Consider the following 27,347-nt stretch of genomic DNA (forward strand, 5'->3'; position numbering starts at 1 on the left):
CATTTATCATCTCACAGCTTATTGTAAATGCTTGTTGTATTCTTGAATAAATTTCCATGTGCTGAATCCGTAACCCTAGCCATCTACTACATTACAGATTCCTCTCACTTGTTCCCACTTCTAAAAAAAAAACTGCTATTGGTTTCCCTTCTTCTGCTTTACTTACCTACTGCATTATGCGTGTTAACTTTGCATTAAAAGCAAGTGAAATGCCTGTTTGTCATTTATATATACATGTATATAGGGAATTCTCTTTGCTACATAGGAAAATAATGACGCAGATTAGACAACAAATAGAGAACGAAAAGGAATTTTTTTCCTCAATTTAAAACAGAAACATTCTAACATTTACTATTATTTTCTTACTAGTTCTAGTTACTTATTTGGTAAATTAATATTTTATTGAAACAGAATAACTTTTGGGGGTTATATTTCTAACATAAATTTTAAATCGGAGCTAAATATTCAGAATTGTGATGTTTTACAGTATAAGAGAATATAATTATAGACAATGGTGGATGAGTAGGCACAAATAACTGAATAATCTCAAATAGTATAAATACATTCCTCTGCTGTAAATTTAAGTCAAGGGTGACCAATTCTCAAATACCAAACTGTAGTATTTGGGGGAAAAAGTTACTGTAAAAGTAAATGTTTGCCTCAGAAAAGGTGTCTGATGGTGGGAGGAGGGGCTTCTGCCCTTTACGTGATGTACTTCTGTATTATTGCTCAGTGAGAATGTGGTTTTTAAAATTAATTGTGTAATTTCTTTAAAGTTTTAAATAAAAGAGTCATATAATTCCATTATGAGGAACTTGGGAAATAAAGAAGAAAAATCTTTTCTAATCCTATCACTAATGCCCCTCCAGCCCATCGTTTGTAATCATCATTAGCATTTTGGTCTTTTTTTCCTTCAATTTAAAAATATGTTAACGATTCTCTTTACAATTTCAGGAAATGAAATGAAGTTGGCAGATTAAATTAAGTGCATGTGCATTAACTGACGTTTCCCCATAACGTTCTTCCAACAGTTTGATTGGACCAGACCCCCAGCTCTTGGGGTCAGTGAAGATGGACAAGCATTATCCATGCAACTTAAGAAAGTCAGATTCAAAACTGAAAATGCTACATTAAAAAATGTAAATAGAACTGAGCAGAGTCTTGGTTCTTAATACATCATTTACTTCACATATGTTGCTTTATTTAAAAACCAAGTTAAACTAAAATTTCCCCTGTAATTTCATATGCACCCTATGTCCTGGTTCTACCTTCTCAGTGTCCCTTAACTTGGGCTTAAAGGTTAACTGTTTTTATTTACGTTCGTAAAGTGAACAAAAGAGGTTACTTTACATTTGCTTGTGCACACAAACACAGACACACACACACACACACACACACACACACGCTTGTCTTTTATGGAGATAAGAGAGAGATTCTGTTTAATTCTGTTTAAGTCTGGAAGCTGAGCAATGACATAATTAAGTGCCCCTTCTGATGGGCGACACTGCTCTTGATTCCTGATTCCACCTCTCGTTCGCCCCTGCCAGTGGCCTTTCTCCTGCCAGCCAGCTCTCTGATGTTTCAGGGTCTCTGATTGTAAATAATTAACGGGGACTGTTAGTGTGTGATGGGAGGCAAAACCGCCTCATTCACATGTATAACCACTTGCACAGTAAGCCCTTTTCTGATTCCTCTTTCCAAAAATACACAGCCAAGAAAACAAGAATCTCTGCTGAGACACAGCCATCTTACACTGAATTGATGTTTGGGGAATGATGGAGATTGTGTGTGATGCTCATCCACTTACGTGGGTTTTCAGAATGGTTGCCTTTGAAATGGTGAAAATCATGGCTTAGAGTGAGCTGTAAAGACCCTGGATGGCGTCAAGGGCCTGTAAGCAGCTGTCTTTGCCTTTCTGCAGAGCAGGATTTTTCTGCGCTGGTGGCGGAGCTCATTCAGTATGCCATATAGCAGGCCCTGCGTTCGGGGGATGATATTTTGATTCATTTCTTCCAACACTTTGTTATGGAAAATTTCAAACACACAGTAAAGTTGAAAGAATTGAACCATATAGATCTATGTACCCACCATTTAGATTCTACCATTAATGTTTTCTACAATTGCCCTCTCACATTTCTATCCAACTATCTATTTTTGTATCCATCCATTATTTTTTTTTAAAGATTTTATTTTTTTCCTTTTTCTCCCCAAAGCCCCCCGATACATAGTTGTATATTCTTCATTGTGGGTCCTTCTAGTTGTGGCATGTGGGACACTGCCTCGGCGTGGTTTGATGAGCAGTGCCATGTCCGCGCCCAGGATTCGAACCAACGAAACACTGGGCCGCCTGCAGCAGAGCACGCGAACTTAACCACTCGGCCACGGGGCCAGCCCCTCCATCCATTATTTTTTTTTTTTTTTTTTTTTTTTTTTCTTCAGAAAATATCAGTGATACCAAATCAGACACAGATATGACAAAGAAAGTCATTTACATTATCTAAATATTTACTGATAAAAATTATTCTTTCCTTTTCTCAGATAATAAATACGTGGACTTTAAAAATCACTCCTGAAATGTGAAATTCTGTTATGTTATAAAAAGAATTTAATTTTTGAAAATAACTTTTGAATAGTACCATTTTTTAGGTCTACTAGTACAGTAAAAAGATGTTTGCTGGTGAACATGATACAGTCAATAAAGAGGTTGAAATATAATGATATACACCTGAAATTTATATAATGTTATAAATCAATATGAGCTCATAAAAGTAAATAATTGTAAATATGTATGAATTAATTATATAATCAAAATAATTATATAATTGGTTTAATACTTTTAGTTTTCCTTTAGTGTCTTAGTGAGCTCCATAAATTATGTAGTTATTTTTTTTTTTTTTTTTTTTTATTAATGTTATGATAGATTACAACCTTGTGAGATTTCAGTTGTACATTTTTGTTAGTCATGTTGTGGGTACACCACTTCCCCCTCCGTACCCTCCCCCCACCCCCCCTTTTCCCTGGTAACCACCAATCAGATCTCCTTCTCAATATACTAATTTCCACCTATGAGTGGAGTCATATAGAGTTCGTCTTTCTCTGACTGACTTATTTCGCTTAACATAATACCCTCGAGGTCCATCCACATTGTTGTGAATGGGCCAATTTCGTCTTTTTTTATGGCTGAGTAGTATTCCATTGTGTATATATACCACATCTTCTTTATCCAATCATTAGTTTCTGGGCATGTAGGCTGGTTCCACGTCTTGGCTATTGTAAATAATGCTGCAATGAACATAGGGGTGCAACGGACTCTTGAGATATCTGATATCAGGTTCTTAGGATAGATACCCAGTAATGGGATGGCTGGGTCATAGGGTATTTCTATTTTTAACTTTTTGAGAAATCTCCATACTGTTTTCCATAGTGGCTGTACCAGTTTGCATTCCCACCAACAGTGTATGAGGGTTCCTCTTTCTCCACAACCCCTCCAACATTTGTCGTTCTTGGTTTTGGATGTTTTTGCCAATCTAACGGGGGTAAGGTGATATCTTAGTGTAGTTTTGATTTGCATTTCCCTGATGATTAGCGATGATGAACATCTTTTCATGTGTCTATTGGCCATATTCATATCTTCTTTTGAGAAATGTCTGTTCATGTCCTCTGCCCATTTTTTGATCGGGTTGTTTGTTTTTTTGTTGTTAAGCAGTGTGAGTTCTTTGTATATTATGGAGATTAACCCTTTGTCGGATAAGTGGCTTGTAAATATTTTTTCCCAATTAGTGAGCTGTTTTTTTGTTTCAATCCTGTTTTCCCTTGCCTTGAAGAAGCTCTTTAGTCTGATGAAGTCCCATTTGTTTATTCTTTCTATTGTTTCCCTCAACTGAGGAGTTACAGTGTCCGAAAAGATTCTTTTGAAACTGATGTCAAAGAGTGTACTGCCTATATTCTCTTCCAAAAGACTTATTGTCTCAGGTCTAATCTTTAGGTCTTTGATCCATTTTGAGTTTATTTTGGTGTGTGGTGAAAAAGAATGGTCAATTTTCAATCTTTTGCATGTGGCTGTCCAGTTTTCCCAGCACCATTTGTTGAAGAGACTTTCTTTTCTCCACTGTAGGCCCTCTGCTCCTTTGTCGAAGATTAGCTGTCCATAGATGTGTGGTTTTATCTCTGGGCTTTCAATTCTGTTCCATTGATCTGTGGACCTGTTTTTGTACCAGTACCATGCTGTTTTGATCACTGTAGCTTTGTAGTATGTTTTGAAATCGGGGATTGTGATTCCGCCGGCTTTGTTTTTCTTGCTCAGGATTGCTTTAGCAATTCGCGGTCTTTTGTTGCCCCATATGAATTTTAGGATTGTTTGTTCAATTTCTGTGAAGAATGTTCTTGGGATTCTGATTGGGATAGCATTGAATCTGTATATTGCTTTAGGTAGTATGGACATTTTAACTATGTTTATTCTTCCGATCCATGTGCAAGGGATGTCTTTCCATCTCTTTATGTCATCGCCTATTTCTTTCAAGAGAGTCTTGTAGTTTTCATTGTATAGATCCTTCACTTCCTTGGTTAAGTTTATCCCAAGGTATTTTATTCTTTTCGTTGCTATTGTGAATGGGATAGAGTTCTTGAGTTCTTTTTCTGTTAGTTTATTGTTAGTGTATAGAAATGCTACTGATTTATGCACGTTAATTTTATACCCTGCTACTTTGCTGTAGTTGTTGATTATTTCTAATAGTTTTTCTGTGGATTCTTTGGGGTTTTCTATGTATAAGATCATGTCGTCTGCAAACAACGAGAGTTTTACTTCTTCGTTACCTATTTGGATTCCTTTTATTTCTTTTTCCTGCCGAATTGCTCTGGCCAGCACCTCCAGAACTATGTTGAATAGGAGTGGTGAAAGTGGGCACCCTTGTCTTGTTCCTGTCCTCAGAGGGATGGCTTTCAGCTTTTGTCCATTGAGTATGATGTTGGCTGTGGGTCTATCATATATGGCCTTTATTATGTTGAGGTACTTTCCTTCTATACCCATTTTACTGAGGGTTTTTATCATAAATGGGTGTTGGATCTTGTCGAATGCTTTCTCTGCATCTATTGAGATGATCATGTGGTTTTTGGTTTTCATTTTGTTAATGTAGTGTATCACGTTGATTGACTTGCGGATGTTGAACCATCCCTGTGTCCCTGGTATAAATCCCACTTGATCATGGTGTATAATCTTTTTGATGTATTGCTGTAATCGGTTTGCCAAAATTTTGTTGAGGATTTTTGCATCTATGTTCATCAGTGATATCGGCCTGTAGTTCTCCTTCTTTGTGTTGTCCTTGTCAGGTTTGGGGATCAGAGTGATGTTGGCTTCATAGAATGTGTTAGGGAGTTCTCCATCTTTCTCAATTTTCTGGAACAGTTTGAGGAGAATAGGTATTAAGTCTTCTTTGAATGTTTGGTAGAATTCTCCAGAGAAGCCGTCTGGTCCTGGACTCTTGTTTTTGGGGAGGTTTTTGATTACCGTTTCTATTTCCTTACTTGTGATTGGTCTATTCAGATTCTCCATTTCTTCCTGATTCAGTTTGGGGAGATTGTAGGAGTCTAGGAATTTGTCCATTTCTTCCAGGTTGTTCAATTTGTTGGCATATAGTTTTTCATAGTATTCTCTTATGATCTCTTGTATTTCATTGGTATCTGTTGTGATTTCTCCTCTGTCATTCCTGATTTTATTAATTTGCGATTTCTCTCTTCTTTTCTTGGTGAGTCTGGCTAGGGGTTTGTCAATTTTGTTAATTCTTTCGAAGAACCAACTCTTTGTTTCATTGATCCTTTCTATTGTCTTTTTTGTTTCAATATCGTTTATTTCTGCTCTTATTTTTATTATTTCCCTCCTTCTACTGACTCTGGGCCTTGTTTGTTCTTCTTTTTCTAGTTCTGTTAGGTGTCGTTTGAGGTTGCTTACGTGAGCTTTTTCTTGTTTAGTGAGGTGAGCCTGTATTGCGATGAATTTCCCTCTTAGGACTGCTTTTGCTGCATCCCAAATGATTTGGTATGTCGTGTTCTCATTTTCATTTGTCTCCAGATAATATTTGATTTCTTCTTTAATTTCTTCAATGATCCATTGTTTGTTGAGAAGCATGTTGTTTAGTCTCCACATTTTTGCACCTTTCTCTGCTTTTTTCTTGTAGTTGATTTCTAGTTTAATAGCGTTATGATCAGAAAAGATGCTTGATATTATTTCAACTCTCTTGTATTTATTGATGTTTGCTTTGGTTCCCAAAATATGGTCAATCCTTGAGAATGTTCCATGTGCACTTGAGAAGAATGTGTAACCTGCTGTTTTTGGATGAAGTGTTCTATATATATCTATTAAGTCCATCTGGTCTAATTTTTCATTTAATTCTATTATTTCCTTGTTGATTTTCTGTCTGGATGTTCTGTCCATTGGTGTTAATGGTGTGTTGAGGTCCCCTACTATTATTGTATTGTTGTTGATGTCTTCTTTTAGTTCTATTAAGAGTTGCTTTACAAATTTTGGTGCTCCTGTGTTGGGTGCGTATATATTTATAAGTGTTATGTCTTCTTGGTGGAGAGTCCCTTTTATCATTATATACTGTCCCTCTTTGTCTTTCTTTATCTGTTTTGCTTTGAAATCTACCTTGTCTGATATTAGTATAGCGACACCTGCTTTCTTTTGTTCATTATTAGCTTGGAGTATTGTTCTCCATCCCTTCACTCTGAGTCTGTGTTTGTCTTTGGGGCTGAGGTGTGTTTCCTGGAGGCAGCATATTGTTGGATCTTGTTCTTTGATCCATCCTGCCACTCTGTGTCTTTTGATTGGGGAGTTCAATCCGTTTACATTTAGAGTGATTATTGAGACGTGGGGGCCTACCACTACCATTTTGTGTCTTGTTTTCCGGTTTTCTTCAGTTTCCTTTGTTTCTCGTCCCATGGTTTAATCTGTTCTGATGTAGAGCTGCTACTCTCTGTTGTTGTCCTTCTACTTATCTCCTCTGCTCTTGGTTTTGTAGCCCCTTTCCTTTTTTGGATTTTTCAGGAATGAGGGTTTTCCTGAGGATTTCCTGAAGAGGAGGTTTTGTGGCAATGAACTCCCTTAATTTTTGTTTATCTGGGAAAGTTTTTATTTCTCCATCGTATTTGAAGGATATTTTCGCTGGGTAGAGAATTCTCGGCTGTAGGTTTTTGTCCTTCAGATTTTTGAATATATCATTCCACTCTCTTCTAGCCTGTAAAGTTTCTGCTGAGAAATCTGCTGATAGCCTGATGGGGGTTCCTTTGTAGGTTAGTTTCTTTTGCCTGGCTGTCCTTAATATTTTCTCCTTGTCGTTGACTTTTGCTAGCTTCACTACTATATGCCGTGGAGTTGGTCTTCTTGCATTGATAAAGTTTGGAGATCTATTGGCTTCTGTCACCTGAAGATCCATCTCCCTCACCAGATTTGGGAAGTTCTCAGCCATTATTTCTTTGAATAGGTTTTCTGCCCCTTTCTCCTTCTCTTCTCCCTCTGGTATACCTATAATCCTTACGTTGCATCTCCTAATTGTGTCTGATAATTCTCGGAGAGTTTCTTCATTTCTTTTAAGTCTTGCTTCTCTCTCCTCCTCTGCCTGCAACAATTCTATATTGCCATCTTCCAAATTGCTAATTCTTTCCTCCATATTATCGGCCCTACTGTTCAGAGCATCTAGATTTTTCTTAATCTCCTCTATTGTGTTCTTCATTTCCAGTATTTCTGTTTGGTTCTTCTTTATCGTATCAAACTCTTTTGTGACATAGCTCCTGAACTCGTTGAGTTGTCGGTCAGAATTCTCTCTTAACTCAGTGAGTATTTTAATGATGGCTGTTTTGAAGTCATCATCATTTAGGTTATATATCTCATTTTCTTTGGGATTGTTTTCTGTGTATTTGTTACTTTCTTTCTGTTCTGGAGATTTAATGTATTTTTTCATATTGCTTGATGATGTTGATTTGTGCCTCCGCATGGAGATAGAGTTTAGTTGCTCCTTTCACTTGTTTCAGCTGCTGCGGTGGGGGGAGCAGCTGTTTATACTTCACCAACCAGGAACCCTGTCCGTAGTTGCTAACTGGGCCTGGGCCCCTCTTCGTAGCCACAGTGGCCCTTTGGATTCCCTCCTCTGCCGTGGGGCCGTCACGGGGGGCTTCAGACTGCAGGTGCCTACTGTTGTTGCCCACCTAGATGCGCTCTCTCCTTGGGGTCTGCAACGGTGTTATGGGCTTTTCCAGCGGCCAGGGGTGGGATCACTTTTATTTGTCGCTCGGTTGCTGTCGGCACCCACCAAATCTCACTTGTCCTCTATGGGTCGCAGGAGAGCTATTGGCATCTTCTACAGTCTGTGGTTAGTACACCTAGCTATGCTGCTTTTGCCCTGGGGTCTTCCAGCCTTGTGGCTGGCGGCTGGGTGCCTTCTACTGGTGCTGTGCAGAGGCTTTCCCTAAGGCTTCTGTGAGCCTGTAGGGTTTCCCCCTAGGCTACTAAGCTGGGTCTCTGGAACTCTCTCCAGCCCCAGTCCTCTCCGAGATCTCCGGCAATCCCTAGCCTCACCGGGTGGGCAACGGCAGCTGGGGGTCGCCCCGCCCTCTGGGCTTCTCTCCGGGCCTCTGCCGGGAGCTCTGAATGCTCAGCGTGGCCCCTCTGCTAATGGCAGACAGAGAGTTTTGTCTGCTGCCCGGGCGGAGCTCCGGCGCTTCTCCACCGGATCGCCGGACCCGCCTTTGAAAGTTCCCCCGCCCCGGTCCTCTCCGAGATCTCCGGCAATCCCTAGTCCCACGGGGCGGGCAACGGCAGCTGGGGGACGCCCCGCCCTCTGGGCTTCTGTCCGAGCCTCTGCCGGGAGCCCTGAATGCTGGGCGTGGCCCCTCTGCTAATGGCAGACAGAGAGTTTTGTCTGCTGCCCGGGCGGAGCTCCGGCGCTTCTCCACCGGATCGCCGGACCCGCCTTTGAAAGTTCCCCCGCCCCGGTCCTCTCTGAGATCTCCGGCAATCCCTAGTCCCACGGGGCGGGCAACAGCAGCTGGGGGTCGCCCCGCCCTCTGGGCTTCTCTCCGGGCCTCTGCCGGGAGCCCTGAGTGCTCAGCGTGGCCCCTCTGCTACCGGCAGACAGAGAGTTTTGTCTGCTGCCTGGGGGAGCTCCGGCACTTCCCCTCCGGGTCGCCGATCCGGCCTTTGAAAGTTCCCCCGCCCCGGTCCTCTCCGAGATCTCCGGCAATCCCTAGTCCCACGGGGCGGGCAACAGCAGCTGGGGGGCGCCCCGCCCTCTGGGCTTCTGTCCGGGCCTCTGCCGGGAGCCCTGAGTGCTCAGCGTGGCCCCTCTGCTACCGGCAGACAGAGAGTTTTGTCTGCTGCCTGGCGGAGCTCCGGCGCTTCCCCTCCGGGTCGCCGATGAAAGTTCCCCCGCCCCGGTCCTCTCCGAGATCTCCGGCAATCCCTAGTCCCCCGGGGCGGGCAACGGCAGCTGGGGGTCGCCCCGCCCTCTGGGCTTCTCTCCGGCCCTCTGCCGGGAGCCCTGAGTGCTCAGCGTGGCCCCTCTGCTACCGGCAGACAGAGAGTTTTGTCTGCTGCCTGGCGGAGCTCCGGCGCTTCCCCACCGGGTCGCCGGACCCGCCTTTGAAAGATCCCCCGCCCCGGTCCTCTCCGAGATCTCCGGCAATCCCTAGTCCCACGGGGCGGGTAACGGCAGCTGGGAGACCTCCGTGCCCACCGTGTCTCTCTCTGGGACCCTCCGGGCGCCCCGAGCACCAGGCCGGGTCTCCCCGCCAATGGCGGGGAGAGACTCTCCCCGCGGGCTCAGGTGTGCAACTCCAAAGTTTCCCTCTGCGTTTAGGAGTAATTGCGGGGGGTTTAAGTAGGGTTCTGGTCACCTGTTTCCACCGTCGCTCCTCTGTTGTGTTCTCGCTCCTGCCCTAGATGTGTGTGGATCCTCTGGGGGCGTCCGTTGGAAGAAAGCCGCTTGCGGGTACTAGGCTGCCCGTCGGGGTCGGAGAGTTTTCACCTATTTCCACATCCTCCCGGAGGAAAGTCCGTCCGCCTTCCGATGTATAGTCGCGTGGGTGTCTCAGACGTCCTGAGATGCTGTCTGGATATCCTTTGTCAAGCGATAAGTGTCCAAATAATTGTAGACTCGAAGGGCGAGAGACAAAGAGGACTACTCACGGCGCCATCTTGGCGAGAGTTCCTCCATCCATTATTTTTAATCCATTATTTTTAACACATTTCAAAGTGAGTTAGAAACTTCTGTACGCTTCACCCTCAAATAATTTAGCATTCATCTTATTAACTACAGTTCAATATTGTTTATAGTTTTTTTAGGTGAAATTTATATAAAGTAAAATGCACATGTCTTCCTTGGACTGTTCGATAAGTCTTGATGAATAACACCAATGTAATGAAATCGCCACCAAGATGTAGAACCATCACCCAGACAATTTCTTCGTGCCCCTTCCCTGGTAAATTTCATGCCTGTTACTACCCCAGGAACCACTGTTCTGATTTTTTTTTCCACTCATAGGTTAGAACAGCATATAAATGGAATCATTTTGTGCAATCATTCTTTCACTTTCTCATTCTTTGAGATTCCTCGTCAGTCATTTCATGGATCTGTAGTTCATTCCTTTTATTGCTGAGTAGTTACTAAACCATAGTAGTTGTTTATCCATTCTGTTGATGGACACCTGTGCTATTTACAGTTTGGAAATACTGTGAATATTTACAGTTTGGAAATACTGTGAATAAAGTTGCTATGAACATTCTTGGATGAGTTTTTAGACACATTTCCCCTGGGTAAATATCTAAGAATGGAATTGCTGGACCATAGGGTAGGTGTATGTTTAGTTTCTTAAGACACCACTAGATTTATTTCCAAAATTGTTATACCATTTTATACTCCAACCAATAAAGTATGAGTGTTCTGGTTGCTCCATACCTTCACCAAGTATTGTGTCTGTTTACATTTTAGTGATTCTGCTAGGAGTGTAGTGGTGTTTCCTTGTGGTTTTAATTTGCATTTCCTTGATGGCTAAGGACATCAAGTTCTTTGAATATCTTCTGCTATTTAAATCTTTGCCCATTTTTAATTGGGTTGTTTGTCCTTTATTACTGAGTTATAGGAATTCTTTTTATATTCTATATACCATTCCTTTTTTGGATATATTTTTGGCAAATATTTTCTTCTAGTGTGTAACTTGCCTATTCATTTTTAAACTGTAGATCAATCTTTTGATGAGCAAAAGTTTAAAATTTTGTTGAAGTCTAATTTAGCAATTTTTCCTTTTGTACTTCTTGCTCTCTGTGTCCATCTAAGAAACCTTTGCTTACTCTAACATCATGAAGATATTCTCCTATTTTTTTTTTCCAGGAAGCTCTAAAGTTTTAACCTTTATGTTTCAGTCCATGATCCATCTCAAACTAATTTTTGTGTGTAGTGAGAAGTGTATGGGTCAGTGTGGATGTCCAGTTGTTCCAGCACCATTTATTGGAAAGACTTTGCTTCTCTCACTGTATTGCTTTGGTGCCCTTGTCAAAAATCAATTGGATGTACAAGTGTGGGCCTATTTCTCAACTCTGTTCTGTTCCATGGATCTATTTCTCTGTACCAGTAGCACACTGTCTTGATTACTGTAGCTTTATAAGACTTGAAACCAGGTGGTGTACATCCTCCAACTCTCTTCTTTTGTAAGATTACTTTGGATATTCTAAGTCCTTTGACTTTCCATACAAGTTTGAGAATCAGATTGTCAATTTCTACCCCCCCAAAAAAAGCCTATTGGAATTATAGTTGAGATTACATTGAACCTCTAGATAAAATTGGGGAGAACTGACATCCTAACAATATTGATTCTTCTAATCCGTGAACATGGATGTCTTTCTATTTCTATAGGCGTTGGTTGATTTCTCTCATCAGAGTTTTATAGTTTTCAGGGTGCAGATCTTGTCCATCTTTCATTCAATTTATTTCTAAGCACGTAATTTTTATGCTCTTGTAAATAAATTAAATTTTTTTATTTTCCAAATGTTAGCTGCTATGTCTTTTGCTTTTGTGATGGGAATGTTTGGAAGCCAACCTTGCTCAGCATTTATATTTTTACATGAAAAAAGTCTGTTTTATTCATCTCTTCAAAGAGGCACAGAGACATGGGGTGGGCTTTGCCCCAGCCTGAGAGCTGGGGGACCAAACTTCAGTTCTGGTTTGCCTTTTACTGACTGTGTGAACTTGACCAAGAATGCTAGGATTCTCTCCCTATTTCTGTCACTGAACACAATCAGAATTTAACTCCTTATTCATTGCAGTCTTTTCTGCAATATCTATAGAGATAAAACTTTTAACTCTGGTTCACTTACACATTTGGAAATCAGATAGAAGCCTTGAATTTTATCCCCAGAAAAATATACATACACATGCACACATAGTTTTGTGTGCAATTTTAAAATGTTCAGGGAACCTCTGAAGCTTGTTCATCAGCCCTTGGGGTCTACAAAACCCCTGTTCTAGAGTGGGAACTCCATGAGGTTAGGGCTGACTTCCTTTACTTCTGCATCTTCAGCACCCAGAACCGTGCTTGGCCTACCATGGCTGCTCAGTGAATGCCCTGGTATTGCCTCATCATGGCCTCCTGCAAGGCTGGTCTCTCCTCCCAGGTGGCACCAGGTGCTCAGTTATCCTGGAGCAGCCCTGCATCATCCCCCACCCAGTAAGCCAGTGTCCACTATTAGGGAATAGCAAGGTGCTCATGGCAACACCACAGTTCAGATAACCAGAATGGCAGAGCCAGGAGGTAACTTAGGGATGCCCTGGGCCAATCACACCAGTGGTTCAAGGGTGTCCCAAGGCCCACAGTTTCAGGGTATTGCCAAGATCATAATATGGCACATTTGTACAGGGGAAGGTATGGATGAGGGCTGCCAATTCTAAATCCCACACCCTTTGTGGTGTTTTCTAGGCAGAGAAGGTATAGATTTTCACAGCCCTAGGATTTGATTTGTCTTTCTTCCTCCACTAAATACTATATCCCCCTTACGGATACAGCAGTGAGACAGTTTGGCTGGACCACCAGTTCTCCCACCAAAGCCTCTGCTTCTCCATTGCTGTCAGTCAGGTCAACCTGGCAGTTCCCCACGAGGCAGCTGCCCTTGGGTGCCCTGAACCGGCTCCAGGGGATAGTCTTATTGTAGAATCCCCATGAGCTCTACTTGCTGCCTAGTGCCTTCACAGACAGCCTGGCTTCAGCACCAGCCCCACACAGGAAGTCCCTCCAGTAGGGTGCAGGTCTCAGGGTCTGCTGTGCTTGGTGACATTGGCAGCATTTCTGGGCAGCCCCTTTCTGTTCCTAAAGCCCCTAGACTTATGTCATGGACAGCACGTCCTGCTTACCTCTCCAGTGATTCCCTGAGCAGCACCGGCAGTGATGTTGACACTATGTGTGTGCTTCCATTCACCCAGGTGCTGGGGACATGGGCAGCAAAACATCCACGCCAGGCGGTGATCCAACAGTGCAATGCCCTGGAACAGAAGGCATTCACGCCGCTTACAAGCAAGGAGACCCCAGCAGAGCCCGGCACCTGCTCAGAGAGGCTTGTGATGAGAGCATATCCCAGCTGGAAAAGGTAGGTTCATGCCGGCCCCTCTGGCCAAAACTGGGGACCTGGGTGGGACAAAGGTTACCACTCAGATTATTTTCTTGTTATCATCATAATCATAGTGGAGATTTTTTATTGTGTTCTGGAAATACCTCATTTTACATGTAAATGTACAGGTGCCAGTCCTTTAGAGGTGACTTCTTAGCCTGTCATCCCCTAGGCACATCACTCCTGCCTTCCCAGGAGACAGGGGAGGGGTAACTGAAATGTGAGGAACAAAATGCCACTCTGAAGGTTTCACCTAGTATATTCTTGTACACTCTCTTTCCATTATAAAAATAGCACATGCTCAGAAAATTTAGAAATATATAAAAGTAGCAAAAAAAGAAAAGAAAGTAACCATATTCCTAATACATCCAAACAATCTCACTTAGCAGTTTTGGTATATTTTCTTCCAGCCTGCTGATCCACGCGTGCGTTGTTGTTGTTGTTGTTTCTAATATAGATACAGTCACGTTGTATGCATAGTTTTGCATACTGCTTTTTCTCACATAATATTAATCAAGAATTTTCCATATGATAATAAATTCCTTGTATGCTGTAAAGGAGGAAAGGTTTTTATACTTCACTCTGACAAAATGTTGAAACCAGTAGACTTCGTTAAGTTATGTATGTAATACCTAGAGCAACCACTTGAAAAACTGTACAAAGAGATATTCTCAAAAACACTGGATCAATCAAAATGGAATTTTAAAAATGTTTAAGGAAACACAGAAAGGCTGGAAAAGAAAACAGAGAGATGAAAGACGGAGTAAACAGAAAACAAACAAACAAAAATAGCAGGCAGACTTAAGCTTTAACATAGAAAGGACTATGTTAACATAAATGGTCCAAATACATGAGCTTACAGACAGAGATTGCAGAGTAGATTTTTAAAAATGAGCAGCTGTATGCTGTCTACAAGAAACTGACTTCAAATACAACAATATGTGTAGGTTAAAAGTAAATGGGTGGAAAAGGATATGCCATGCAAACAGTAATCAATAAAAAGCAGGAGTGGCCATATTAATAGCAGATAAAGTAGACTTCAGAGTAAAGAAAATTAGCGTGGACAGGGAGGGATATTACATAATGGTAAAGGGATCCATCCACCAAGAAGACATAGCAATCCTAAATATGCATGCACCAAACAAGACAGCTGTAAAATACGTGAAACAAAAACTGATATAACTGAAAGGAGGACTAGATAAATCCACAATTATAGTTGGAGACTTTGACACTGTTTCTCAACAATTGATAGAACAACTAGACAAAAAATCAGCAAGGCTGCAGAACTTAACACCACCATCAACCAACAGGACCTGACTGACGTTTACAAAACATTCTACCCAACAACCACAGAATGCACGTTCTTTTCAAGTGTCCACAGAACATATCTCAAGATGGATCACATATTCCAGGCTATAAGACAAGCCTCAACACATTTAAAAGAATTGAAATCATATAGAATATGTTCTCTAACTTCAGTGAAATCAAACTGGAAATCAACAACAAAAAGATAATAGGAAAATCTCCAAGCACTTGGAAACTAACCACAAACTTCTAAATAATCCATGGGTCAAAGAGAAAGTCTCAAGGGAAATCTAAAAGATACATGGAACTGATGAAAATGAAAATACAACATATCAAAATTTGTGGGATGCAGCTAAAGCAGTACTGAGAGGGAAATTTATAGCACTAAATGCTTACATTGGAAAAGAGGAAAAGTCTCAAATTAATCATCTAAACTGCCACCTAAAGAAACTACAAGAGCAAAATAAACCTAAAGCAAGCAGAGGAAAGGAAACACTAAAAATAAAAATAGAAAATTAAACAGAAAGACAATAGAGAAAATCAATGAAACAAAAGCTGATTTTTTGAAAAGATCAATAAAATTGACAAACCTCTAGCAAAACTAACAAAGAGAAAAGAGAAAAATCACTAATAGCGGGAATGAAACGGGGAATATCACTACAGACCCTGCAGACATCAAAAGGATAATAAAGGAACACTATGAATGACTCTACGCACATGAATTTGACAACTTAGATGAAATGGACCAATCCTGGAAAAATAGAAACTACAACTCATTCAATATGAAATACATACTTTTAATAGAGTTTTAACTATTAAGGAAATACAATTCATAGTTTAAAACCTCTTAAAAAAGAAATCCACAGGCCCTGATGGTTTCAGTGGAGAATTCTACCGAAGGTTTAAAGAAGAATTAATCTCAATTCTACACAGTCTCTTCCAGGAAAAGAAGAGGAAACACTTTGCAACACTGTTACTCTGACACTAAAACCAGACAAAGACAGTAAAAAAAAGAAAAGTACAGACCAATGTCCATCATGAATATAGATGCAAAAATTTACAAAGGGATTTCAGCAATATGTAAAAAGAGTTGTACACCATGACCAAGTGAGATTTATTCCAAGGATGCAAGACTGGTTCAGTATGCAATAATCAATCAATATTGATTATATTAATCAATATGTAGTATAGACTTTATATCAATAGACTGCTACAAACTGATTGTTGTGCCCCCCCAAAATTCATACATTGAATAATGTGATGGTGTTTGGAGCTGGAGCGTTTGGAAGGTGATTAGATCGTGTGAGTGGAGCTCTCATGAATGAGGTCAGTGCTCTTATAAAAGAGATCCCACAGAGCTCCCTAACCCCTTCTGCCACGTGAGGACACAGCGAGAAGTTGGCCACCAGGAAGAGGGCCTCCACCTGACCATGCTGGCATCCTGATCTCAGACTTCCAGCCTCCAGGTCTGTGAGAAATAAATTTTTGTTGTTTATAAGCCACCCAGTCTATGGTATTTTGTTATGGCAGTCCAAATGGAGTAAGACATAGACTGGAGAAGAAAAATCACATTATTGTATCAATTGATGAAGAAAACCATTTGAAAAAAATGTAATACCCATTCGTGATAAAAACTCATAAAATTAGAAATGGAAGGGAACTTTCTCAATCTGATGAATATCAACAAAAACCTACGGTTAACATCACACTTGATGGTGAAAGGCTGCTTTTCCCCTAAGATCAGGAATAAGGCAAGGATGTCCATTCTCAATATAATTCTGGAAGTTTTATTCAAAAGTAATTATAGCATAATTATATTCAGTATATTACTAGAAGTTCTGGCCAATGCAGTAAAACAAGGAAAGGAAATGAAAGGCATACAGATCTGAAATAAAGAAGAAATAAAGAAAATAATGAAGAAATAAAACTATCTTTATTTGCAGATGACATGATAGTCTACATGGAAATACAAAAAAGAAATGATCCATAAAAGAAAAAATTGATAAATTGGACCTCATCAAAGTTAAAAACTTTTGCTCTGAGAAAGACCCTATTAACAGAGTGAAAAGACAACCTACAGACTTGGAGCAAATATTTGCAAACCACTCGTCTGACAAAGAACTCATATCTAGTTCATATATAAAAACCTCTCAACACTCAACATTAAAAAGTAAACAATCCACTTAGAAAATGTATGAAATAGATAAAGAATCATTTTGCTAAAGAGTATATACAGATAGCAAATAAGCCTGAGAAAAGATGTTCGACGTCATTAGCCATTAGGGGAATGCAAATTAAGACCACAATGAGCTATCACTGCACACCTGTTAGGACAGCTGAAATAAAAAATAGTCACAATACTAAATTTTGATGAGGATGCAGAGAAACTCTCTCTCATACATCACTGGTGAGAATATAGAATGGTACAGCCATTCTGGAAAATAGTGTGGCAGTTTCTTAAATAACTAGAAATACACTTAGAGTGTGACCCAGCAATTGCACTACTGAACATTTATCCTGGAGAACTGAAAACTCATGTGCACACAAAAATCAGCGCATGATTGTTCACAGCAGCTTTATTTGCAACAATCAGAAACTGGATACAACCACAAACTCTCAGCAAGTGAATGGTTGACCATGCCATGGAATACTGCCAAGCAACGTAAAGGCCCTCACTGAAATATGCAGTGACTCAGGTGGATCTCAAGGGCATTATGCTGAGTAGGGGGGAAAAAGCCAATCTCAGAAGATCACATTCTCTATGATTCCATTTATATAACATTCTCAAAATAACAAAATGATAGAGATGGAAGAGAGATTAGTGGTTGCCAGGGGTTAGAGATGGCAGAGGAGAGAAGGGTGGGTGCAGCATAAGGTTGGCTAGAGGGAAATCTTCATTATAATGAGATGGTTCTGTATCTTGACTGTGGTGATGGTTACACAAATCTACACATGTGACAAAGTGACAGAACTATATACACACATTGTACTAATGTCAAATTACTAGGGTTTTTGTTTTTTTTTTTTTTTTGGTAAGGAAGATTGGCCCTGAGCTAACATCTGTTGCCAATCTTCCTCCTCTTTTTTTTTTTTCCCCTCTCCCTCTAGCCCTTATACATAGTTGTATATCCTAGTTGTAAGTCGTTCTAGTTCTGTTATGTAGGATGCCACCACAGCATAGCTTGGTGAGCAATGTATAGGTCCATGCCCAGGATCCGAACCAGTGAACCCCGGGCCACCGAAGCAGAGGGCACCAACTTAACCACTATGCCACAGGGCTGGCTCCAAATTACTGGTTTTGATCTTGAACTACAAGTATGTAAGGTGTTACCTTTGGGGGAAACTGAGTGAAGGAAACACGAGTGCTATCAGTACTGTCTTTGCAACTTCCTGTGAATCTCCAATTAATTCAAAGTATAAAGTTAAAAAAGAAATGAAGTATAATTCCACGTTTATAACATTTAAAAACTAGCAAAAACAAATCTATGGTGTTAGAAGTAAGGATAGTGGTTACTCTGGGCAGGACAGCGACTAGAAGGGGCAGGAGGGGGACTGGGCACAGGTCATCTTTTGTTCCCTAGTCTGGGTGCCGTGACATGGATGTGTTCACTTTGTGGCAATTTGTCAAACTGAACACATCGTCTTTGTACTTTTCTATAGGCATGTTATATGCCAATAAAAAGTTACAATGAATGAAGTGAAGAAAGCATTTGGTTTCATATGGGATTGTCCGTGTGTATATATGGATAAGCATGTTCTGGAAGGCTGTGTAAGAGCGGAGAGGGGTTGGGAGGTAGAGGCGCCGAGGGAGGCCTCCTTTTTGTCTTACACTTGTGTATGCTGTTTGAATTAAAATGAGTGCCGACTATAGAGCCTCTGGGCTGTCTCTGGCCGGAGAACCAGCCCTGTCCCCTCGGCCCTCTGGTTGCCCCCTGGCCTTGGGCTGGCTCCTGTGACATCACGTGCCACCTCGGCAGGAGGGGGGTTTTAAGCCTCTAACCGGCTGGAGTCTAGACAGCTGCCGGTGATGTGCAGCGAATCATTTGATCAATCTCTGTGGCTTTTCTCCCTCGTGCGAGTGCTTTCCTGGAATGGCAGGGCTACTGGGCCCCGCCCTGGGCAGAGTGCAGGCCGGTGGGGTTTTCTTTTCTGGTCGTATTGAATATGTGACTCTCTAATTCCAGTCCCCTAGACTGTGCCTCGCCTTACCTGGCAGACATACCTCACATGGCCAGCCCATTCTCTCCACTTACAGCACCCAAGCCTCCCTCCCAGTCCCACGTTTCCCCGGAAGCCTTGGGTAGAAGGGAGGGAACGTGGGCTTCGGAGCTAGAGCCACCTGTTCAAATCCTGGCTAGTTCTGCCGACTGTGAACTCCCTACCCCTAGGCAAGCCTTCATTTCCTCACCCATAGGATGGAAATACAGATACGGCCTGTTATCAGGATTAAATGTGGCCAAGTAAAGTACTCAGTGCAGAATCTGGCTCCTGGAAGAGCCTGACAGATATCCGTTCCCGTCCCTGGGGGTCCATAGACCCATCCTGTCCCTTCTCACCCTAAGTTGATCTCCAAAGACACTTGTTTTCTAACCTATTCAGCAAGGAAAATATGCTCCCTTGTGGCTGTTTTACACAAATTCCTCACTCAAACATAACTGTAAACTCATGGAAGCCAGAAATTGCCCCTGGCATCGTCAGTGTTCAGCCCAGCTTCTTCCACATAGCAGGTCCTCAGTACATGTCGACCATGGCAAAGGCTGCCTCACTCCAGCGTGGGTTCTGCATCTGCTTCCTTGAACAATGCTGATGCCCAAGGGCATGGGAAGCAGCCAAGTTCCAGGAGGACTTAAAGTTTCAGTAGTGCAATCTAACACTGCATCCAGCATTGATCTGAGCATCTTTTTTGCAGACCCAGGGAGCCCAGGAAAAGTCAGGGCCATTTTCACAGTCAGTCTACGGCAGCCACTTACTAGCTGTGTGATCTTGGACAAGTTATGAAACCTCTCTGAACTTCCATGTCCTTGTCCATGTATTAATATACTGCCCGCCTCATAATGCCTTTAAATACCAGAGTGGCTGGAACACGTAGAACTCAGGTTTAGGTCCAATTTCCACCCCATCCTTTTCCTTTGGGCCACCAAGTCAGGAATCCCACTGCTTGTTGCTGGAGGGTCTTTGTCCCTAGTTTCAGGTCTGTGGAGTCCCCTCGTCTGTCACGTCCACTTATGAATAACCTGTAGGGTGGTCCTTCAGAGAGCCTGGCTGCCTTCTCCTCCTGAGGTCCACACAACTTGTATCAGATGGTTACTGAGCTCTGACTCGGTGCCAGGTGGGGACACTCCCACTGTCCCTGTCCTCTTGCAGCTTATGGCAGAGAGCAGCACTGTCCCAATGAACTAGAATGTGAGCCACATTTATAATATCAAATTTTCCGGTAGCCGCGTTTAAAAAGTAAACAGAAACAGGTGGAATTTTAATAATCTACTTTGTTTAACCTAAATATATTCAAGATCATCATTTCGACACGTAATCAAAGTTTACCATTTTTGTACTAAGTCTTTGAAATCACATGTGAGTTTACGCTTTCAGCACCTCTCACTTTGCACAAACCATATTTCAAGTCCTCAGCAGCCACATGTGGCTGGTGCTGTGATCCTGGACAGCCCAGCTCCGGTCTTGCCCATGGACTTGGTGAAGCATTTAGAGTCACTTCTCTTGGCAGTGCCCAGTGCTCATCTCACGGAAGTCCTGTTCCTCTTCCGTTCTGACCAGGGCCAGCTTCTGAGCATCTCAGCAGCCTATGGGGATCTGGAGACCGTCCGGTATCTTCTCACCGAGAGGCGGGTACAGCTGCCAACAGAGCCCACCGATGACAACCCAGCCGTGGTAGCAGCGCATTTTGGGCACACTGACGTCGTGCAGGAATTACTCGAGTCTTTGCCAGGTAAATCCCAGGGCGTGAGCCCCTCATACCTCTCAGGAGACCCTCTTCCTAGGAATCAGACAGGCATTTGGGGGACTTCACCCCCAAATGCTTGTTTCTTCACACTTCCACCAATCAGGAGATCCAGAAATCTGGGGCATCCAGCTGACAATCCAAACAAAGGGAAAACTGCCCGCCAACGGCGGCACCGCGTCCCACACCTCACTCTCTTTAACTCACGAGGTAAATTCTCTCATGCCGTGTTTGATAAAGAATATGGATCTGTGTTCCTTTTTAAAAATTTAGTAGACTTTATTCTTTACAGCAGTTTTAGGTTTACAGAAAAGTTGATGGGAAAGTACAGAGAATTCCCATATACCACCCCCAACAGTTTCCTCTATTTATTCACATTTTGTATCAGTGTGGCACATTTGTTACAATTGATGAACCAATACTGATACATTACTGCTAACTAAAGTCCATAGTCTACATTATGGTTTCATAGTCTGTGGGTTTTGACAAATGCATAATGACGTATATCTACCATTACCGCATCATACAGAACTGCTTCACTGCCCTAAACATCCTCTGTGCCCCACCTCTTCACCTCCGCCTCCCCCACCTCCTGGCAACCACTGTCTGCACAGCTTTGCCTTTTCCAGAATGTCGTATAGTTGGGTTAATACAGTACCTAGCCTTTTCAGATTGACTTCTTTCACCTAGAAATATGCATTTAAGTTTCCTCCATGTCTTTTCATGGCTTGAGAGCGCATTACTTTTTATCACTGAATATTACACTGTCTGGATGTTCCATGCTTTGTTGCTTTTTTAGTAACAAGTAATTTAGACTCAAGGTGTCCTGGTCTCCTTTAATTTCTCATGGTGGCCTTGGATCCATGACACTGTGCAAGTCCAGGCATCGCTACAGCTATAGACTGAGGCATTACCTTAGCAGTGGTCTTTGGGAGACAGGCGTTTGCTTGGGAGCAGGGCCGGCTTTGTGAGTGTGTGACTGTGCAATCACACAGGGCCTTGCATTTACAGAAGTCCCACACATGGTTTAACACTCTGCACTCGCCATCTTGAATTTTTTTTTTTTTTTTTTGAGGAAGATTAGCCCTGAGCTAACTGCTACCAATCCTCCTCTTTTTGCTGAGGAAGACTGACCCTGAGCTAACATCCGTGCCCACCTTCCAATACTTTATATGTGGGATGCCTACCACAGCATGGTGTGCCAAGCGGTGCCATGTCCGCACCCAGAATCCGAACCGGCGAACCCCGGGTCGCCGAGAAGTGGAATGTGCGAACTTAACCACTGTGCCACTGGGCCAGCCCCAGCCATCTTGAAATTTTTAATAATTTTAAAACAAGGGATCCAATTTTTCTCATTTTGCATGGAGCCCCACAAATTATGTAGTCACACTGTTAGAGGGTGTCCTGCTGTGTGCTTTGAGATAGATATTGTGCTCAGAGTTGGTTCCAAGCTGGTGCCCCTCTCACATATCTGGAGGGAGAATGAAGTTATAGATAGAAATCAGGGCAGTGTTAAGGCCCAGAGATGCAGATTGGGTCAAGTGAGAAATAGGAGAGCAAGGAGGAGCCTGGGTGCCCTTGAGAAGCCAGTGTCTGACACCTCTCTTCAGTGATCCCCAAGAGTAGCTGTGTTCTAGCCCCAAAGAGTACATGCTAGCTGACTCACTCACTGAATTGTACAGTTTACATTTATTGAACATTTTCCAAGTACTGGACATTCTGCAGAACTTGAGAGACACAAAGAGATTTTAAAAGGTGGTCCCAGCCCTTTTGTAGCTCCTGGTCAAGCAGAGGAAGTCGAGGCAGAAAAGAGTAACTCTGTGCAGCGTAACTCTGCTGAGGTGGAAGTATTTCCACAGCGATTTGTGAGCACACAGTCTCGTCTGGGTGAAGGGTGGGGTCTTCAGAGGGAGCTGACATCTGCGCTGGGCTTTGCAGGGTGAATAGGAGCTTACTTGTCAGACAGGTGAGCAAAGGGCTTGGGTTGCCTGCTTTTGCAGAGCAGGGAGCTTGGCTGGACTTGAGCACGATTTTCAGCTGCTCCCAGGGGCATCCTATCTTCAACTGGGGACAGAGTTGCTGAGGGCTAAAGGAGTCCAGAGCATTGTGCTGGGCCCTGCCGAAAGTGTGGAGATGGGCAAAACAGTGTGCTCCCTCTGGGAATCCCCAAACTGTAGAGGAAGGCAGCCATTGTCAGAAGTAATGTAAGACCAGAAGACACACACGAGGCAGCTAGAGACGAGGGAGGGTTCCAGAAGAGGAGAGATGAGAAGCTTACGAGGGGTGGGTACCTCACCATGTGATTGTGAGCATCATCTGAAGTACATCATTATGTAATTCCTGGTCTCTGTACCTGAGCAGGGATGGAGAGGATGAGGAAGAGGAAGCATGGAGACCAAAATGGGGCTCTGTCTCAGTGTTGTTGGATTGGGCCTCAGAGAATACACATGGGGTTTCCTATGGTTAAGAGAGCACCCTCTGGCTTTAGATAAAGCAGGGCTTAAATCTTGACATTGCCATTTACCAACTGTGGGACCTTTGGCGAGTTCCCAAATCTCTCTGAGCTTTGGTTCCTCATATTAAAATCATGGCTATGAAATACAGCGCCTGCTCCTAACACGGACACATATCCATCCTTAACAGAAGTTAGAGCATAGACTGGATTTCTCTTACCTAGCCATCCTTGTAGTAAGTGAGTTAGGGATCACTCCTTAATCTCTGTTCATGTACCACCTCCTTTGAATTGTTCAAGTTATCAGTGGAGGGAAAAGAAGGGACATTTATTTAGCACCTGCTGTAGCCCAGGCTCTTTGCCAGGTGCCTGATGTGCTGGATTTTAATTCCTGCCATCCTGACCTCACCCCTAATTCCTGGTCAATTTCCTATCGTGGCTGAGAGGGCCACTCTCTCCTTGCTTGGGAGCACTTGGGTTCCTAAGGACTCTCCACCTCTGGAAATGAGACAATGTTATGATGCAATTGGGAAGTTCAGTGTGGAGGGTGAGGTCGTTTTTCCATGGCAGCTAGATCCAAAAGACATTGTGCTGCTTTGAACTTGAAGATATTGTGACATTTCAGCCCACGCTGTCCCTCTTCACTCAATGTGTTAAGCGTTATTTCATCCTGGAATTAAGTAGGCGGTTCTTTCAAGGAGTAATTCTCAAAGTTTTACACTGGAGAATCAGATCTATTTCTTCCATTAAAGCTATTTTTTTTACCTATGAAAGCAATATATGTGTATTACAGATAATTTAGAAATGTAGAGAAGTGTTATTACTCTCAGAACATAATGACATAACATGAGTTATGTCAGGCACCTGACACATATTATGACAATTTATTGAGCCAGGCACTTGACATACATTAATCCTTACATTAAATTAATGTAATCCTTACATTAAACTGGGGAGGATGGATGTTCTTATTCCCATTATACTGATGGGTAAACTGAAGCAGAGAGAGGTTACGAAATTGGCCCAAGATTACACAGCTAAAATATTTTAACCCTCACCTCCCTGTCTCCACAGCCCTGACCCCTGTGTGTCATGCTACTCTAGGGGTGAGGTCAGCACTGGCGATGGGGAAGGGAATTAGGGGAGTGTTCACAGTCCCACTACCCAGAGATAATACTGCAACACTGAGGTACTTCTTTCTAGTCTTGTTGCCATGCATACATTTTTTTATTGTTACAGTCACACTGTATATGCTGTTTTGAATGATGCATTTCCTCACTTGGTGTCATTGGACAAGCAGGTGGGTTTATAATGATGTGGGGACTGTCACATGCGATTCAGAGGGACTATTCCAGGAAACACGGTCAACTGAACAGAAGCGACTTTCAGCTGGGAACAGGACAGTTGGGTTTTATTAAGTGTCAAAGAGGAGATCAGAGTGGGAGCAACCAGTACCGTTCAGTGGGACTTTCCCTTGCCCTGTTGTCTCCCGCCAGGTCACTGCAGCCCCCAGCGGCTGCTGAACTGGATGCTGGCCTTGGCTTGCCAGCGAGGCCACCTGGGAGTGGTGAAGCTCCTTGTCCTGACGCACGGGGCTGACCCGGAGAGCTACGCGGTCAGGAAGAACGAGTTCCCGGTCATCGTGCGCTTACCCCTCTATGCGGCCATCAAGTCAGGTGGGTCCCCTGGTCAGTCTCGCCCACGAGAACCATCGCAGTTTCGAGATGTGGGACGGTTCTTCCCACTCACCCCTGGCTCTCAAATTGCCTGTGTGGAGGCTTTTGCAACTCGTGTTCTTTGCTTCTTTATCAAAATGTCTGTACACCTTCCCCATGCCCTGCTACTCGCATCTGCAGGGGCATTTCAGGGACAGGGACCAACTATGGCAAATGGGACCAAAGGGCAAAATGGGACCTACTCTAAAGAGCAAAATCCCACAAAGATTCTCTCACTAACAGGAACTCGATGCGTCAAGGGAAGCAATAGGGAAGCTCAACCAGCATAAGGGCGCTTTTTGTTTCCATTTCACACATCAGTATCTCCCGTTTTGGACAACGTGACACGCTCTGCATCTGAAATGCCCTTAGCTTTCCATTTTCCGTCTTTTAGGGAATGAAGACATTGCCATATTCCTGCTTCGGCATGGGGCTTTTTTCTGCTCCTACATCTTATTGGACAGTCCTGACCCCAGCAAACATCTCCTCAGGAAGTATTTCATCGAAGCTAGTGCCTTGCCCAGCAGTTGTCCGGGAAAGATGGTGAGTAGTCACTGCCTGTGGATGAAGAGATAAAGAAGAGGTGGTATATTTCTACAATGGGATACTTTTCAGCCATGAGAAAGGACGTCCTGCCATTTGTGACAGCACGCATAGACTTTGAGGGCATTAGGCTAAGTGAAGTAAGTCGGACAGAGAAAGACAAATACCATATGATCTCACTTATATGTGGAGTGTAAAAAGCCGAACTCATAGGAACAGAGTGGATACTTTGCTAGGGGCTGTGGGGTGGGGCAAATGGGGAGATGTTGATCATAGGGTACAAACTTCAGTTATAAGATAATAAGTACTGGAGATCTGATGTACAGCATTATGATTATAGTTAATAATACTGTACTATATACTTGAAAGTTGCTAAGAGAGTAGATCTTAAATGTTCTCACCACAAAAAAGAAATGGTAATTAGGTGACGTGGTGTAGGCGTTGGCTAATACTACGGCAGTCATCATTTTGATAAGTGTATCAAATAAACACATTGTACACCGTAAACTTACACAATGTCGTATGTCAAATATATCTCAATAAAACTGGAAAAATACACAGGATTTAGTTTTAGTTAGTTTTCCATTTTAATAACAAAAACTTGGCTTTTTAAATTTAGCAAGCTGTCATGGACTCCCTCTGGATCAGTCAGTGTGGCTACAACTCATTCTTTTAAATACGTATCTTAAATCTACAGAGTGAATATAGCTGAGTTGACTCAGCGCTTCTCCTATTGGCGGACATTTGGATTATTTTGAGTTTTTGCCTCGTGTAACATGGCCCGGTTTTCTCAAATATATGCTTACGTAGATCAAAGTCCTAAAAGCAGACTGCTTTGGAGTCACGCCCCCCAAAAAGCTGTGCTCATTCCCACTTTCCCCAGCATTATGTGGGAATTTCTGTCCCCACACTTTGGCCAGCCCTGGATATCCAGGAGCCTTTTAATTTTCATCAGTCCGATGAGTGAGATGACATCTCCTTGTTTTAGTGTCCACATTTTTATTATTAAGAATATCGAGCATCTTGTCTTATCTTCATGAGCTATTTGCATTTCCCCTTAAGTGAGTGGCCTGTTACTGTTTGTTGATTATTTTTCTAAAAGCCTGTTTGTCTTTTCCTTCTCACTTGGAGGGTCTTTTTGTGTCAGAGATTTTAAACCTTTATCATGCATGTTGCCAATATTTTCCCCAATCCATTCTTTTTTCTGTCTGTTTGTGATACCAAAGATAAAAAATATATATAATCAAATATGTCTATCTTTTCCTTTGTGCCATCTGAGTTATATAATCAGGTCATTTCCACCTCCATTTTATGTAAATATTCCCATGGAATCTCTTGCAATACTTACATTCTTTTATTTTTTTACATTGTAAGCTTTAACTTTTCTGGTATTTATTTGTGTATGTGGTATGAGGGAGGGAGTCTGGCTTTCACCTCTTCTAGATAGATGGTCAGTTATTCCAGCACAATTTTTAAAATAGAGCTTCCTTTTTCCTCTGGATTGAAATGTCACCATTGTCATTTTCCCCACTATCCACCTGTATACATTTTGGGATTCTCTGTACTGGCGCACTGGACTATTCATCTGTTTCTGGGTAAATGCCATACTGTTTTGATAATAGGCATTTCATGTATTAATTAATGCAAGTTTCCTACTCGTTATTTGTTTTTTTCAAATGTATCTTGACTGGTATCAGACATTTGTCCTTCCATTTTGTGCATTTCCTACGGCGA

At 42.4% G+C, this 27,347-nt stretch overlaps 1 protein-coding gene across 3 annotated transcripts in view; it reads left to right on the forward strand.

The window, feature by feature from the left end:
* Window positions 1-27,347, forward strand: part of LRRK1 (leucine rich repeat kinase 1) — a 129,008-nt gene that overhangs the window by 35,020 nt on the left and 66,641 nt on the right. For 2 of the 3 annotated variants that reach the window (XM_023651451.2, XM_023651452.2), the window contains exons 3-6: window positions 13,458-13,621; window positions 20,720-20,891; window positions 24,852-25,031; window positions 25,465-25,613. In XM_023651451.2, coding sequence (XP_023507219.2) covers window positions 13,458-13,621; window positions 20,720-20,891; window positions 24,852-25,031; window positions 25,465-25,613 — 665 coding nt within the window. Of the gene's footprint in view, window positions 1-13,457; window positions 13,622-20,719; window positions 20,892-21,009; window positions 21,114-24,851; window positions 25,032-25,464; window positions 25,614-27,347 lie in introns of all 3 variants that reach the window. The other variant, XM_070268221.1, reaches the window with a different exon arrangement.

The sequence above is a fragment of the Equus caballus genome, chromosome 1 (assembly GCF_041296265.1).
Source record: "Equus caballus isolate H_3958 breed thoroughbred chromosome 1, TB-T2T, whole genome shotgun sequence".
NCBI classification, from domain to species: domain Eukaryota; kingdom Metazoa; phylum Chordata; class Mammalia; order Perissodactyla; family Equidae; genus Equus; species Equus caballus.